Source organism: Psammomys obesus, unplaced genomic scaffold, assembly GCF_907164565.1.
Source record: "Psammomys obesus unplaced genomic scaffold, mPsaObe1.curated_primary_1811, whole genome shotgun sequence".
Lineage (NCBI taxonomy): Eukaryota > Metazoa > Chordata > Mammalia > Rodentia > Muridae > Psammomys > Psammomys obesus.
The window spans coordinates 1,272,722-1,289,434 of NW_026596240.1; the positions used below are offsets into that span (position 1 = coordinate 1,272,722).

The 16,713-nt window shown below is 50.7% G+C and overlaps 1 protein-coding gene across 1 annotated transcript in view; it reads left to right on the top strand.

Moving 5' to 3' along the window:
- Positions 1-12,019, top strand: part of Polr1a (RNA polymerase I subunit A) — a 63,446-nt gene extending 51,427 nt beyond the window's left edge. The window contains exons 26-34 of the mRNA XM_055596430.1: positions 605-740; positions 1,169-1,326; positions 5,523-5,649; positions 6,619-6,729; positions 7,285-7,560; positions 8,742-8,942; positions 10,101-10,218; positions 10,687-10,851; positions 11,123-12,019. Of these exons, the coding sequence (XP_055452405.1) occupies positions 605-740; positions 1,169-1,326; positions 5,523-5,649; positions 6,619-6,729; positions 7,285-7,560; positions 8,742-8,942; positions 10,101-10,218; positions 10,687-10,851; positions 11,123-11,223 (1,393 nt within the window). The 3' untranslated portion in view covers positions 11,224-12,019. The remainder of the gene's footprint in view (positions 1-604; positions 741-1,168; positions 1,327-5,522; positions 5,650-6,618; positions 6,730-7,284; positions 7,561-8,741; positions 8,943-10,100; positions 10,219-10,686; positions 10,852-11,122) is intronic.
- Positions 12,020-16,713: the final 4,694 nt, after the last annotated feature.

Consider the following 16,713-nt stretch of genomic DNA (forward strand, 5'->3'; position numbering starts at 1 on the left):
TGTATCCCTCTGCCACATCCTTCACCAGGTTGCCAGAGATACTTTAGAGCCCTCCCACACAAGAACATTGTTAACACTCCAGCACAGTGCCACCTTGCCGCCCAACTCGAGGAGCGCCATTCCTGTGGCCAGGGCCCCATAGGTGCATATCTATACCCTGTAGTGTGGTGGTTGCCGGGAGGCAGAAGGTGTGGGCCCACGCGGCAGGCCTCGCTCAGTGCTCCTTCCACGACAGCTCCCTGACTTAGCATGGGCTTCTCTCCCGAGACTGCAGGAGGCTGAGCCTGCTGGACTGGGGCTGAGGTTGGCAGGCCTCAATAGTGCTGAGGGTTGGGTCATCTCATCCATTTGCTGAGCTCTCTGAGTGGCTGCCAAATGCCAAGACTGGTGCAGGGAAGCAAGCCTTAGGTGGACCTACGCACAGGAGCCAGTCCTGCAGGCAGGGAATCTGGCAGGAGCAGCGCTGACTCTGGTAACACCACACCCCCCATAACATCCCAGGGCTTCTCATGCCAAGAATGTGCTCCGCCATCTCCAAAACAGCTTTCAGGTGAACGAGAAAATCTGCTTACTTCTCATGGGATATGTCCTTATTCTTTGACAGGCTGAGGGAGATTCTCATGGTGGCCAGTGCCAACATCAAGACGCCTATGATGAGCGTGCCTGTGTTCAACACCAAGAAAGCACTGAAGAGAGTGAAGAGTCTGAAGAAGCAGCTCACCAGGGTGTGCCTGGGGGAGGTAACTGTCTCATACTCTCACACACAGGTGAAGGCCTTATCCTGCATCTTCCTACCCCAACAGCAGCCTGCTGGCAGCTTAGCCCCAGACTCCCACCAGGAAGACAGACACTGCCTCTACCAGGTGCTAAGCAGGGTTACAACAAGAAGCTTTTAAGACAATAGTTGGTTCCATAACATTTGCCAGAAGAATGCAGAAAGAATGCTTCCTGGGTTAACACAACACACTTTAGGGCTCAGGCCACACTAGGAAAGTACTTTTTAGGCTGTTCTCGCAAACTTCCCCCAAGGATTCAGGCGGCAGAGCTTTGGAGTTTGGGGCTATGGCCCCAGCTACCTCAGAGTTGTGGAATCTTGTGATGCTTTGCAGTAGCAGATAGTCACGTGTGCCCTGAACAGGTCAGATTCTCTGTGTTCATCTGGTTCCAGGTGTTGCAAAAAGTTGACGTCCAGGAGTCCTTCTGTATGGGAGAAAAACAAAATAAATTCCGGGTGTATGAGCTCCGGTTTCAGTTCCTGCCACATGTGTATTACCAGCAGGAGAAGTGCCTGAGACCTGAGGACATCCTGCACTTCATGGAAACCAGGTGAGGACAATCTGTGTTTGTCGTTGACTTTGGCCCAGGGAGCCTCCTGGCATGAGTCCACAAAGGATGTCTTTAAAGAACAGTAGGCCCTGCCATCTAGTATGGAGCCCTCACCCCCATCTGGCCTGTGACTGCGACCATTCTTAGCCACCTGTTACTGCAGATTGTCTTGGGTTGATGAGTTCTCTCCTGCTCATGGCATTAAGGTGGGGAGGACTTGTACAGGAAGTAAAGGAGCCCCATCACAGTGGTGCTTCTGTATTTCCAACCAGCACACCGTGTGGAGTCGGATGCCCTGGGATTCCCACCTGTAAATGTGTTTCCTCACTCATTTCCAGTCAGCTGATAGTGAGCCAGTGGCATTGTTTCTAAACCACTTTGTGTAAATATATGCTCCATGCAGGAATTCTGGTTTCTGTCTGCTAGGGAGAATGAACTTCCTCTTTCTGTCACATTCAGACACTGACAGACAATTGAAAGCATAGGCCATAAAGCTGAGGGTACAGAGTCAGAGGGTGGGAAGATTGACCAAAGCACTTGACTTGCCCACTGACCCCGTGGTGGTGACACGGCTTGGGAGGCCACTGGCAGAATGTGCAATCTATTTTAGGAGGTTGGCGCTCGTAGGCAAGAATGTGGGCCAGGGTGCCGGGATCTTCTGCTTTAAACAAGAAGGGTTTGCCTCCTCTTGCTGTCTTGTTATATGCTTTTGCTTTGGGTGAGCAGATGGGGAGAGAAAGAAAGTCAGTCTCCTAAACTAGTAAATATACTTCTAGGCAAAAGAGATACCATCATTGGCAGGATTTGGCCACAGGCCCCCAACCACTGCCTTTTATGTAGACAGGATCCGAGGTCAATCCGGAGCTGCTAACTTGTAGAGAACACGGACCATCAGATGGCTCAGGGTAAAGGCGCATGTCACCAAGCCTGACATTTGATCCATGTGCCCTCATATAGTAGACGGAGAGTCCTGACTCTCAACAGTTGTCTGCCCTCTGGGTTCTGTATGCACACCGCCATGTGTACACACAAAGATCAGGAGAGCTAGTGGTGGGCAGAGAAGAAAGTCTTCTACTTCACCCGTCACTCTTGTGCTGAGTTAGTCCAGGCAGCTACTGAGGCAGGTGAGACCAAAGGAGAGGGACTATTTGCCTTTAGCAAAGATAAGACCTCCTGGTAAGCTGGCCCTCTAAGCAGGTGGCCTTTAGGATGGCTGTCAGGACCGTTGAACTCAGATGAAAATGAAGTCCTTTGGACAGGAGCCACCAACCAGCTGATCCTGCCCAGATGACATGACCCCGGTTGCTCGCTGTGCTCCGTCAGTGCCTCCCTGTGTTTGTTCCACCAGGCAGTCCTCCATATGCTCTGGGACAGGGGGCAACGTGGCAGGAGCACAGAATAGGCTCCAGCTTGCCAGCTTGTTAATAACAGAGGAGTAGGGCTCCAAAGTGCTGGCCTGCAAGTTCTCTTCTGAGAAGGGTCAGCACCGCAGGGCCTCTCGAGGATGACTGACAGGGGGTTGAATTGACAGCTTGCTCCATTTCTCTTCACCCAAAAGCTTTAGCTGCCAGGCAGGTGGGACTCCATGAGGTACATGGCAGCTGAGCTTAGAGTTCTGTCTGCCTTGTTGAAATGAAAACAGCAAATCACTTTTTTCTTTTTGAGGCAGGTTTTCTCTGCTTAGCCTTGGCTCTCCTGGACCAGGCTGGTATTGAACTCACAAGAGATCTGCCTGCCTCTGCCTCTGTTCATAGAGGCCAGAGATGTCAGATCCCCCTAGTGCTGGTGTCATAGGCAGTTGTGAACCATCCATTGTAGGTTCTGGGGACTAAACTCGGGTCCATTAGAAAAGCAGTAAGTGCCCTTAACCACTGAGCCATCTCGCCAGCCCTAAACCACTTGTTTGTGTTTCTTCTCACCAAGTGATGATCCTGGCTTGTTCCCAGCAGTCAAGCACTTTTGGAACTCCTAGGTGTGTTTTGCTTGTACACTTAAAAAGCTGTGATAAACAAGGTCATTTGCAGTCACTTTGGGTAGTGAGTCCATAGCAGACCTCTGAGGTCTCAGGCAAAGCTAAAGGTAAGAGCAGTCTGTGTTATGGGCTGCCGTTTAGCATGCCTTTGTCAGCCCAGGCAGTGAGTGATTCAACCACATTAAGGCCTCAGAGCTTATAGGAAATGGCAGGGGCCTTGATAGTCACCATGCCCCACAGCTGTTTCTCCATTCTTCCCTTTTCCTGTCTCTGCTACCCCTTTTCTTTTCCTCTGCCTTCTTCATCTGTAGATCATAAGTCTTTTGGTTTTTGTTTTTCACACAAAATGGAAAGAAAAGGAACAGAAACACATAGACACAAATGGTCTCAGATATTGCTACTGGCACCCTTCACTTTGGCTGTTTGTGTGACTAACCGCAGAGTGGGTCAGAGTGGGAGAGTGGAAGAGCATGAGTGTGAGTCAAAGATTGTAGGCTCTGGCCCCTGGACCAGCCATGAGACTCACGCAGCAGCCGCTTCTGCCGTTCATAGTGGTTTACGTAGGATGGGTGGGTCCTCTGCCATATTCCTCTCTGGTTCCTTTCATTTGCCATACTGAAGTAGCACGGCCTTCAAAGAGCATTTGCTGAACGCTGTCACTCCCCTCGCTCTTGGCATGGTCACAGAAGAGCAAATTGGCAGCACCTCCAGTGCAGATGCCCAAAGGATGCCTGAGTAGGAACAGATGGACAAGGGTGACTGGTGGGCAAGGAACCTCAGCGCTCAGAGCTGGGGTGTCCATAATGAGACAGGACGGAGGCACTCGATGACAGCAATAACCCTAGGCTGTGGAGGGAGCGGTCTGCTTTAGTCCATCTCCTCTGTGGGGCCCTGGGTAAGTGACCCTTATAACATGAGAAGTCTCTCGCCCTTTTCTACTATTCACTCTTTCCAAAACTGCCCTGTCTCCTCTCTTCTGACTCTCCTGCCCCCTTTCCTCAGCACCTGCTGAGCACACTTGTGGCTGGAATAGTGGGTCTCCGCAAAACTGCGCACTCTTTAAAAAGTTACAGAAATGGCTGGAGAGTTGGCATAGAGCTTAAGAGACCTTGCAGAGATCCAGGTTTGGTTCCCAGCACCTACATGGTGGCTTACAAACATCTGTAACTCCAGTTCTAGGAAATTTGATACCTTCTTCTGAACTCCATGGTTTCCAGGCACACATCTGGTGCACATAGTAACAACATACATGCAGGCAGATACTCAGCACATGAATAAATCAATAACAAACGAACAAAAACACCAAGAGAAGATGATAGTCTTTAGGCTTTAATGACCAAAACAGTAAAAACGTGTGACCTGCTGCTTTTCAAACTAAAACTCCATGCTGCATGGGGCCTGGGAGCATGTCTTTTCATCATTTGCTTGCCTACAGGACTAGTGGGTTAGGCACAGGTTAGAGCTCAGAACATAGGATAAATGAATGCAAGGGTTAAGGTGAGACCTAGTGTTTTGTAAATTAAAGCTGAGTGCCTGCTCAAGGAGTGAGAAGGTTTGTTTGTTTGTTTGTTTGTTTTGTTTGTTTGTTTTTAAGCAATGTGGAAATGGGGCAGGCTGAGGTCCAAGGGACCCTTAAAATGAGGGGCTTAGGGAGAAGGGGCCCATGAGTTCTTTCAGATAGGTTGGATTCTAACCTGTTGGTGTGACCATCTCTCATTCATTCAGTTGTTGGGGCTCCCAAATACGAGGCTGGGGATTCTTCTGACTCAGCCAGACCTGCTGTGCTGAGATATTGCGGATGTCGGGAGAGGTTGGGCTGTCCCAGGCTGGGTTCCCATCTCTGATTAGATGACAGGCACAGTGGCGCCAGCATCTGCCGTTTACCAAACACAAGCTCTACCAAGCCTTAAGGAAAGCACATGGTGCTTAAGACAAGCTTGCATAGTACATACTAACAGCCACATTCTCCAGACAAGCAAGTAAGAAAGTGCAGGAAGCTGTCTATCACAGAGAACATCACTCACAGAGTGACATAGCATGTAGACAGATGAGGCTGAAGTGTGGGACAGGTGTTCTTTCTGACAGATTCAGTAAGTAGGGGAAGGAAGAGGTGGGTGGGAGATGCTGGCCTTGGGCCTCTGTGCTAGCTCCCATGCAAGTCCCTCAGCACGGAAGGGCAGGACACACTTAGCCTGATGGCTTGGATGGTTTTCTTCTCATTCAGATTCTTTAAACTACTAATGGAAGCCATCAAAAAGAAGAACAGCAAAGCCTCAGCCTTCAGAACTGTGAACACGAGAAGAGCTACTCAGAAGGACCTTGATGATGCCGAGGACTCGGGGAGGAAGCGGGTGAGCCAGGGCTAGGGCCCCTGTGAGGTGCATAGGACTGATCCTGAGGCTAAGAGGCATGGAGGGCCCAAAGTCTCATCTCTGGGGGAGGTTTTGTGATAGTTCTCAGCACTCTATAAGACTTGTTGGTGCTGCTGTGGGAGGTTCCTACAGCCAAGGACCAGACCTAGGGCTGCAAACAGAGGCCATTGCTGACAAGCGGGCCTGGGAATGCCCCACCTAGCTCTGTATCACCTGGCTCTGGCCTGTCTAGAATGCAAGGGTGGCCTGGGTCAGAGAAAGTCCTAGGTCCCTCCTTTCCTGTGGCTTTGACATTTTAATTCTAGCACAAGATTGACATGAACTGTATTTAACCATCTGTCCAGTCTTGACTTAGCCAGAAAGAGGCCAAGAAACTAGGAACTGATGCCAGGAAGAAAAGATAGCTTTTTCCTCAGCTCCACCTGCAACATTGGAGCAGTATTTTTTTCATCTTGTAATGACTGTGGGCAGCCATCTGCCACTAAAATGCATCCGTAACAAAAAAAAAAAAAAAAAAAAATTAAGGGTAAATAAGAGAGGGTAATGAAATGTATGTGACACAAAAGCACGAGGAGGGATTAGCAAGCCATTAGAACTAAAGAACGAGCAGAGAGGGAAGATGGAGAGGGCAGGAAGCATGAAGTACACTGAGAGTGATACAGACCACAACAGAACCCACTGCTTTGTATGTTTAAACACAAAAGGCTCACAAATGGTGCACATAAAAGTCACAGGCACAGAGGTTGGCAGACCCAGGCTAGGTGAGTGGACACTAGGTAGCAGGCTGGGTTAGGTCGTGGGTGGGGAGAGGTGACTGACAGAGGGGGAAGTAGATGGACGGTGGGAAGGTGGCTGCATCATCACTAAGTGAAAGGGTCGTTGTGCGGATTCACTGACTGCTGGATAGTGTTAGAACTAATCACTTTTCTCCTTCATCTCAAACCACAGAGAGAGGAGGAAGGGGATGAGGAAGAGGAGGGGAACATTGTGGATGCTGAAGCTGAGGAGGGGGATGCAGATGCTTCTGACACCAAACGCAAGGAGAAGCAAGAAGAAGAGGTGAGCAATGCTGGCTGAGTGCGCGTCTGCTCTCCCCAGCCTCTGGGCTGTACCCTCCGTCACACTCGGAACCCGCCAGCAGTCTGAAGGAAGACTTGTCTGTCCAGTATACTCTTGTTTAGTCAGACAGGACTTTTCTTGGAATCTTGGCTAATGCTGGATATGAGTCAGACTCAAAGACCCAGAGAAGACAGACAAGAAGTCAGGGTCTATTGCTTGTACAGTAGACCTGTCCTCTTGAGCTCCCTCACTTTCCCCAAACCAATCCCCAGTGTCATAATCTCGATAAGGATAAAGAGAAGATTAGAGAGGCTGAGGAAATTCACAGGGGAGAAAGCTCAGGTGAGTGGGTGAGCCAAGGAATCTGTGGCAAGTGACTGCCCCTGACGGGCACATCGGGACCGAGGGGCGACCGTCTCAGAGGAAAGGTGATGGAAGGTGTCCAGATCAGAGCCGAGAGGCTATTCGTGGGCCAACATGGCCTGGGGTTGTTCTGTGGGTAAAATTCAGGTGACCGGGACCCTCACTGACTGCCTGCATTTCAATTCCTGCCAGGTTGACTATGAGAGTGAGGAAGAAGGGGAGGAGGAAGAGGAAGAAGAGGGTGTACAAGAGGAAGGGGACATCAGTGGCGAAGGTGCCCCCCAGGCCCGTGAGCCAGATGAGGAAGAAGGTTTAGGCCTTGAGGAGGAACCATCCCAGAAACCTGCCCACCGCCACTCCAGGCTTCAGGGACCTGAGGCCGTAGACCGCCGGATCCAGGCTGTACGGGAGGCCCACTCGTTCATTGAGGACTACCAGTATGACACCGAGAAGAGCCTCTGGTGCCAGGTCAGTGTCTGTAAACGTGGGCCAGGGGCTTATATCCAGTCTGACCTCCAGTAGAAGCGTACCACTGAACCCACAAGCTGCTCTTCCTGTGTGAATGTCCCTTGAGGAGCCTTTTCTTTCTTTTTTTAATTTTAGTTTATATGTCGGGTATTTCGCCTGTGAGTGTAAGTACACGCCATGTGTGCGATTCCTCTGGAGGCCAAAAAGAGCATCACATCCCCTGGAAATGGAGTTACAGATGGTTGTGAGCCACAATGTGGGTGCTGGGAATTAAACTCGGGTCCTCTGGAAAAGCAGCCAGTGTTATTAACCGCTGAGCCCTTTCTACACCCCTACCCCCCAGTAAGAATTTTTTAACGATTGGCAACCCAGTACTCTTAAAGCACAGCCCCACATATCCCACTTCCCAACCCCTAGAGCCCAGAAATTGTGTGTGTGTGTGTGTGTGTGTGCGCGTGCGCACGCACACGCCAGTCAGTGGCAGGCCCAGCGGGTGAGACCTTCCCAGTGAATCACAGGTGTCCCCGTACACCACAGGTATAGCAGCTTCCTTCCTGCCAAAAGACAGTGAGCCTTCAGTTCTGCCTCCCCAAAAGGTCCCCTGGACCCCGTCCTCCGAATCTCATGGTTCCTTTGAAGACTGAGTGGTTTAATGCTTTGGTGTCAGCATAAACATACTCCTTGTCCTCTTTTTGGTTTTTCGAGGCAGGGTTTTTCTGTGTGGTCTTGGCTGTCCTGAACTCACTTTGTAGACCAGGCTGGCCTCGAATTCACAGAGATTCGCCTGCCTCCGAGTGCTGGAATTACAGGTGTGTGCCACTGCGCCTGGCCCTCCTTGTCCTTTCTTTCTTCAATCAAATTCCACTGTTCCAAAGCTTAGATAGCTAGACTTGCTGATGGGACCCAGCCTAAAGCCAGACACACTTCATTGTGGTCTTAGAGAGGACAGGCAGTGGGGTGGACTTGAGTGTCCATGTCTTTGTGACATCTGTTGACTGTTTTCACCTTGAATGTGGGTCAGTTAAACCACCCAGTATTCCGTCCTCCTGCCAGCACCTCCAGCAGGACCCCTCTCCCCAGCCAGGAGACTACGGAGTGGGCTTTGAAGGCTTTGAAGTAGACCTGCAGACCCCAGCCCTCTTCACGGAGTCTTCCTTGGCTCAGCTCTCTTTCTTTCATAGGTGACTTTGAAGCTCCCACTGATGAAGATTAATTTTGACATGAGCTCCTTGGTTGTGGCCTTGGCCCACAATGCCATTGTCTATACAACCAAGGGCATCACTCGGTGCCTCCTGAACGAAACGACCAACAGTAAGAATGAGAAGGAGCTTGTGCTGAACACAGAGGGAATCAACCTCCCTGAGCTGTTCAAGTACTCTGAGGTAGGTGACCTCTGCAGGCTGTTTGCTGGGCAACTCCTCGGCCCCAACCTTTTGTGTTTTGGGAACCAGGCAGTGCGAGTTAAGCTCCCCATCAACTAACTCTGGACCCTACTGAGACAGATGAGCTACACTGTGGTCCCCAGATTGAGTGAGCCCTTATCCGTGACCCAAGGTCTCCCAGTACCTGTTAGTTCTGCCGCAGAGAAACCTCTCATCGCTAGCCCGGCTTCCTCGGATCATTTAAGAACACTGCTTGTGCTGTTTTGTTTTCTCTTGAAGTTCTTCTCAAATTAGAGTATAGGAAATAGTGTGCTGCATCGCCGGCCCAAGTGCTGCTCACTGTATCCGGAAAAGGTAGCTGCAGCTCAACCCCGAGCTCCCTGCGTGAAGCTGAAGGAGGCCTGTGCTCCTGTCCCACTTACTCGCCAGTCCTTCCTTCAGAGATGCTTTCAGCCTAGCGCATAAGAGTTTCTCCTACAGGCTGCTAAGGAGCCTGGGGCTGCGCTGGCCCCTTCCCTCCTAGCCCGCACTGCACTGTCCAGGACCTTGTGCTACTCTTTTCCCACAAGCTTGCCCAGGGCATGAGCAGTAAATGATCTGCACCTCCTGAGAGTACAGGCTGTGGCTCGAGTTATCTCACATGGGCCTTTTGTCAAGCACTCAGTCAGACAGCCTGTCTCTGTCTCCTGTGGAGTGGGACTAGTGCTGGGGCAGAGCCCCAAGAGCCCCTGTGGCACAGCTAGAACCTTGGGCCTCGAGGAAGTTCCAGTAAATTGTGGGATCCAACCTGTCCCTGCCCCACCCTGGAGAAGTGTTTGAGGGAGCGCTCCTCACCTCTCAAGAGTCCTTCCCAGTAAACAGATCTTTGTTAAAAGAAAAATAATGAATAATAAATAAAAACCCTGCTGGTTTCTCGCTGAGTCTAAAGTGTGTGCTAAATTGTCTCTTCACACTGGTTACAAAAGCAAGACAGGGCCACGACTGGTGTGCAGCAACACTTCTGCCGGCAGCATTCCTTCTCGCCCATCCCTGCTGCCTCTACACACTGGGCACCAGCTGTACCCAGCCTCTGGCACAGGAGAGAGAATAGTGGAGACAAACACACAGGAGAAAGCTGGCCGTGGGGCACTTAAGTCAGTCCCTTCTTTCCTCGCCCAGGTGCTGGACCTGCGCCGCCTCTACTCCAACGACATCCACGCCATGGCCAGCACCTACGGCATCGAGGCCGCACTGCGGGTGATAGAGAAGGAGATCAAGAATGTGTTTGCCGTGTATGGTGAGCAGAATGTGACAGCATGCCCAGCCTGGGTGGAGCGCCGGGTGGCCAGGGCAAGAGAAATGAAGTTGTCAGGCCTGCATTTTGGTGGGAACGGAAGCATGGTCGTTGAGTGTATAGGGATTATGTCACTTGAGAGTCCCCTTGAGAGAATGTGGAAGGTGATGGCTGTGACTCTTGAAGCTACTCAGTTGCTGGTGCTTTTGGTTCATAATCGATGGCTTTGGCCCTTTCAGGTTTTAGTCCCAGGTAGAAACATCTCAACTAGACAGATTCTGTGCTACTAGGTAGACATAATGAGCAAGATGAAAGAATCAGCAGTGCCTGGGCCAGGGCTTTCACAGCTGGATGAGGAGGTAGCGGGGCTGAGAGAGCCCTCCGGGTCTGGCCATCGCCTGCCTTGTGTTGTGTGATCCCACCCACTGTTTGCCACTGCTTGACCCCTCCTAATGTTCTGCCCTGTGACAGGCATCGCAGTCGATCCTCGCCACCTCTCCCTGGTTGCTGATTATATGTGTTTTGAGGGTGTTTATAAACCACTCAATCGCTTTGGAATCCAGTCAAGCTCTTCCCCTTTGCAGCAGATGACGTTTGAAACTAGTTTCCAGTTTCTCAAACAGGCCACCATGATGGGTGAGTGTGGGCAGTGACCTGGGCCCTCCCTGGGCAGGTAGGCTTGTTCCACATTGCGTTGGGTGAGAGCTCGGAGTCAGAAGTGCAGCGGTACAGACAGTACAGGTCTGTGTTCTGATGGAGTAAGGAGAGAGCTCCTCTTCCAAACTTAGGTACAGGGCCTCGAGTTCACAGGGCCTCGGAGGCACCCACCATGCAACCTCAGCACTGAGCCCTCAGTCCCCTCACGTCTCCCTCAGACCCCTGACATAAGCTCTTCTGTCTTTCTTAGGTTCCCATGATGAACTGAAGTCACCTTCAGCCTGTCTTGTGGTGGGAAAAGTCGTCAAAGGCGGGACAGGCCTGTTTGAACTCAAGCAGCCCCTCAGATAGCAGCATTGTCTGCCCAGCCTGGAGGTGGGCACATCTGGCAGTTTAGAGTGACATAGCAAAGCAGTGACCTTGGCTTCCAGAAAGCAGCTGGCCTGGGGTGAGCCAGCTTCTCTCAGGCTTATCCTCGCCTTTCCCATCTCAGGATCAGTAACAGGGCTTTCCAAGCCCTCCAACATGCCTGTGGCTTCACTTGTGCCCCTGCCAAATCCCCGACTACACCCGGGACTACGCAATGGGAACATCACCGTGAGCCATGCTTGCTCTTGGGAATCCCAGGGGCCATCGTTGCTTTACATAGCTAGTGGCTAAGGATACATTCCTAGGGAATCCTGAAGAGCCACAAAGGGCATGAAATCTGCTTCTCTGTACCTACCTCTCCCTGCTGCAGCCACCAGAGGAGAGTCTTCCACCCAGGACTGCTTCCCTGGGCCAAAGACAGAGTGGCACAAAGCCCTGGCCCTACTGCCATTGCTGTATGCTGCATGTAGTAGACCAGACTGGCCCCACAGCCAGGAGCATCTCTCTGGGACCCCAGCAGCTCTATACCTCATGGAAAGCCCTAAGTTTCCCACTGGGGCTATTGAGCCTGACCTTCCTCTGCTCTCAGCTTGATGTCAAAGCCCACAGTCACCCTCTAGGCCCTGCACTTTTAGGGTCTTTGAGGCATGCAGTGAGGTGTCCTGACTGGACAGAAAAGCAGAGCCTTTGTAAAGCCAGGCAGTTTCTATTTTTGTCCACTGTTATTCCAGCACAAGCTGAGTAATAAACATGGCTGGGACTGGCTGTTGGGAGAGAATCAAGACTTCAGTTTTTAATGTTTTCCTATCGTGTGGTTTCTGCATCTGATCATTAGGATTTTCTTGGCATAGAATTCAGGCTCCTCTTCCTGCTCTTACCTGGCAATGTAGGGGCAGATCCTGACCCCTCCCAACTCTCCACTCCTAGGCTTCACTCTCACTCCCACACATGGCCCTATGGCCAAAAGCGTAGGACAGAAGCCTGTGGGAAGAATTTGCCAACCTTGGGTGAAAGGAATGCAGTGAGCTCAAGGGTGGGCTGGGCTACAGGTTGCCTTCCTCAGATTCCTCAGCCTCCTTCAGGCTGTGATAGGACCCAGCCTGTGCCTCCTGTGCACACCCAGGAAGGCTCCAGGTCAGACCGCAGGACAGGGCTTAGAAAAACGTTACAGCTTCTAAGGGGGGCAGACAGGGTTCCCAAAGAACCTTGCCCTGAGGACACAGCATGCAGGATAGAAAGGGCATCCATTCGTTGGGTAAAAAGGCAAGTCGGTTACTCAGTTTCTATTCAAACTAGCTGGAGAGACAGGATCCTTGTAGGAAATAGCAAGGTGATTGGGAACTGGCATCCAGAGAATAAATGGGGGTGTGGCTTCATGGGGTCAACCTCACCTGGAGTGCATGGAGCTAAAGGAGCAAGCCCTGAATGGAAAATGTGACTGGCAACTGACCACACCTACACCAGACCCCTAACCTACACTGGAGCCTGAGGTGATGGCATCCTTCCTCCACCCACCCGCGCAGCGATTTCACCTCTCTTGGTCTATCTATCACATTTAGCTTGGGCCTACTGTGACTCTTGAGACGCCTTCAGAGATGAACATTTGCAGTCCTGCGAATATTCCCAAGACTGTTGCCATAACCCGCCAGGGAGACTAGTCTCAAAGCAAGCAAGTAATCCTGTAAAATGACCCAGCAAGAAGCAAGAGAGCAGGCTCTAGACAGAAAAACCAAGTTTGTTCTCTGCTCATCTGGAATGGAGGCATAATCTCCCCTTCACTGCTGAAGACTGAGGCTGGGCTCCTGCTCTGCTTCTGCACTCTGCCCCTAGCACCTGGGGAACATTTTAGAAAGCTGACTGTAGAACCACACCCCAAGATTGGGATAGAATGGCCTTGGGTGCACCTGGATATGAAAAGAACTTCAGAAAAAGAGAGTACAGCGAGAGTTGAAAACCACAAGCTTAGCTCACCCTCAGTGCTGTAACTTAATGCTAGCTTCACGTGTGAGATGACTTCCCAGAAGTAAGTCACTGGCCCTCGGTCCTACAGTGAGCTCTAAACAGCTCAAGTCTCTCCTGGTGCCACACATTGTTTGCAGGGCTCGGCGGAAGCTGCAGTCATCTAGCAGGCATGAAGCCTGGCAGAAGATAGGTACAGGTCTCAGCAGGAAGCTTCAGCACATTAGGGAAACACTGTCTGTCTTTCAGAGTTTCTGCCAGCGGAATGCCAGCAGGACCAAAAGGAGGAGTGCTTGACCAGCCAGTAATGTGTCTAAAGCAGTTCCATGGAAGTTGCCATCCAAACATTAAAGCTTTGGCTTGGTGGCATGTGCCTGCAGTCTCAGCACCTGGGAAGCAGAGGCAGGACCATCTCAAGTTTAACGTCCTCCTAGTCTCCGTAATGAATTCAAGACCATCTTGACCTACATAGTAAGATGCTGTCAAAAAACAAAACAAAGGCTGGAAGTGCAGCTCTGTGGAAAGTGCTCTTGCCAGGGCCTGGGCCCAGTCCCAAAACAGCAAATTAAAAACTTAGAATCTGAATGTCCATGGAGAACCATTATCCTGCTGGTTCTTCCAGTACCTCTGTCCATCCATGAACGCTGAGGAGTCTCTGGTGTCACAGAAGTGTGTGAGACCATGTGGCACCTGCTGCTGCTGACCTCCACCCAAAGAGCACACACAGTGCCCGCCCGTTCTCCCAGTTTCTTCCTGTCCCACATTCATCCCACCACAGCCTCTACTTGTGTGAACTGCAGGGGCCTGACTCATGGAGCTAGTAATAGAGCAGGCCAAACCACACTTAGGGACTTATGCCCTTTACTGGCCAAAGGCTAAGGTGTCCAGCACGCATCATGTGAGCTTATACCATGCACTCCTCCCAGTTTGGACCAAACTTCTGGTTTCATGGTGGCGAAAGACAGGGTGACTGGGTGCCCAGAGGCCAGAAGAGAGGAAACTGGAAATAATCCTTTCAGTCATTGCTTCTCCATCACAGTTTTCCTTCCCTACAGCTTCCCCATCCTGGCTGCTCCTTGAGTCCAAGTGTAGAAGCCCCACCCTGGTCCAGCCACATACCCCTCTGTGTCTCTATACATGATGAAAGCCTGGCCCTGCCTGGTGCTGCCTTTCAGACTGGCTGTCCACTTTGCCCAGATACCACTGATTTCAGTGGCCTTACCCAGGATTGTTTTGGGTAGGTGGATAGGGATGGTGTGTGTATTTGTGTTGGTTCCTGTGCACATGTGTGTGGGGGCCAGAGGTCAATGCTGAGGTCAGTGCTCAGTTGCTTTCCATCTAGTTTCTGAGAGAGTCTCACTGAACCCAGAGCTCAGGAGTTGGCTAATTTTACATGGGTACTTGGTTTCCAAACTTGGGTCCACATGCTTGCTGGGACTTAATGACTTAGCCATCTTCCCAGCCCCTGAGCCAAGATTTACCATGAGCCTGACATTGCAGTATATGCAGCCAGTCAACCCTTGGGGAGGTCACCACAGAGGGGCTGTGCCTCAGCAAGACAGGCTCTGGGGCAGCCATGTGCCCTCAACTCACATGTAACACGACTTGTCTCTCCGCACTTCCTTTCTGAATAAAACGGTTACCGAGTGTTCCAAAGTCAGACACAACTATAGGTGTTTACCTGGGCACACAGTGGTTCTCAACCAGGGGCACATCGGTCCTCCCTTCCCTGCACACCTGGATCGTTGTCAGTGTCTAAAGACATTTGTGTCACAACTGTAATGATGGCATCTAGTGGGTACACGTTTGAATGCTGATGTAATTGAAGTCTAATCTTAACAACAAAGAATCATGCAGCTGCAAATGTCACTAGTGCAAGACTGAGAAGTCCACTACCCAGCCGCCTTGGGGTGGGTGTGCTCGCTCGTGAGATGAGATCCTTTACGTGTTGCCCTCTCCGTAGATAAAGCAGGCGCTGCGCTGTTACTTCAACTCCGGGTTCCCTGTAAATAGACGGTTTCTTAGCGGGAGCTCATTCCTTTGCACTTCTTAAAAATGCCCGTTGCTTGCCTTTGTCTCTTTCTCTCCCTGTCCCTCTTCCCCTCCCCCGGCCCCTGTGTAGACCAGAAGTCAACCTCAAGTGTTGTTCCTCAGGTGTTGTTCACTTTATCTTTTTGAGACAGGGTCTCTCGATACCCTGGAACTCACCAGCTTGGCTAGGCTAGCCGGCCAGGGAGCCCCAGGGCTGCGCCTGTCTCTGCCTCCCCAGTGCTGGGTTTCCAGGTGCACACCAGCACACGGGGCCTTCTGACCTGATTCCCTAGAGTCCTCAAGCTTGCATGGCAAGCACTCTACTAACTGAGCCATCTCCCCAGCCCCTCCACTACTTTTTGTTTTTATTGTTGTGTTTCTGTTTGTCTATTTTAAAGAATTATTATATGAAAAAGTAGCCTTTTACAACCTGCCTTAAATACTTTACTCCCAAATCATTAAGTGAGATAGCATAGATAAAGAATTTGGCACAGAGTTCAAGCTGGCAAAACCAATAAGGTCGGCTCGAAGCCGGATATAGTAGCATGTTCTGGCAGTTCCTGTTACTTGAGAGGCTGACTGGAGATTTGGGCCAGTCTGGACAACACAGTAAGATGCTGGCAATAATAACAATAATCTCTGTTTGGCTACCCTGACAGAGGTCACTTAATGTGGCTGGAGCATTTTCTAACAGAGTGGTTAAAAAGCAAAGGAGTGTTGTGGGTGACTAATGGGAGAAGGGCACTTACGACTGCATCGAGATGTACTGGTACTGAGGCCAAAGAATGACATGGAGAAGAAGGAAGCCAGCTCTGCCCTCTGGATTCTGTGCACCGTTACAGTTGCCCACTTTTACCTGTGGGTTACAACACATGGATCTGACCTAAGTCCTTACCCATCGCCAGCTCATGCAGTCCTACCATCAGCTGGTAAGGGGGTTGTGGTTGTATTTTTTAAATCTACTTTATTTTCGTTTCTTAATATCTTTCTCTTCTCCACCCCAATTCTTTCCAATATTCCAATACGAGGTAGGGGAAAAGAACATTAGTGGGAAGAGGGGGTTTAGTTCTCTTAGGCTACTTCCTGCTGGTTATGATCCTCTGGATCTTTGGGGCAAGTCCAATCTTTGTTTCAGTGTATCTCCAACTTCTTGTCAAACTGCCTCAGCAGCAACCATGAGCAACAGGAGGGAGCACCAGCAGCCTTCTTAAGAGCTTCCTCAACACTCTCTGGGCTTTGGCATCTTATTCCTTCTCCAGATTCCTTAGATTTAAACTTTCTGCAGCTGGCAAAGATCATGCCCTTCCCAGCCTACAGGAGACAAATAGTCAGCTGCTGTGAACAGCCTAAAGCAGCCGCAGATCCCACACCTGGGATTAAAACAACATTAAATCAACATTAAAATAACGTAATTGTTATGTTTACATAACAGGTTTTAAAACACCAAGACTTCCACTACAGGGGGTGTGACTCCTTCCTCAG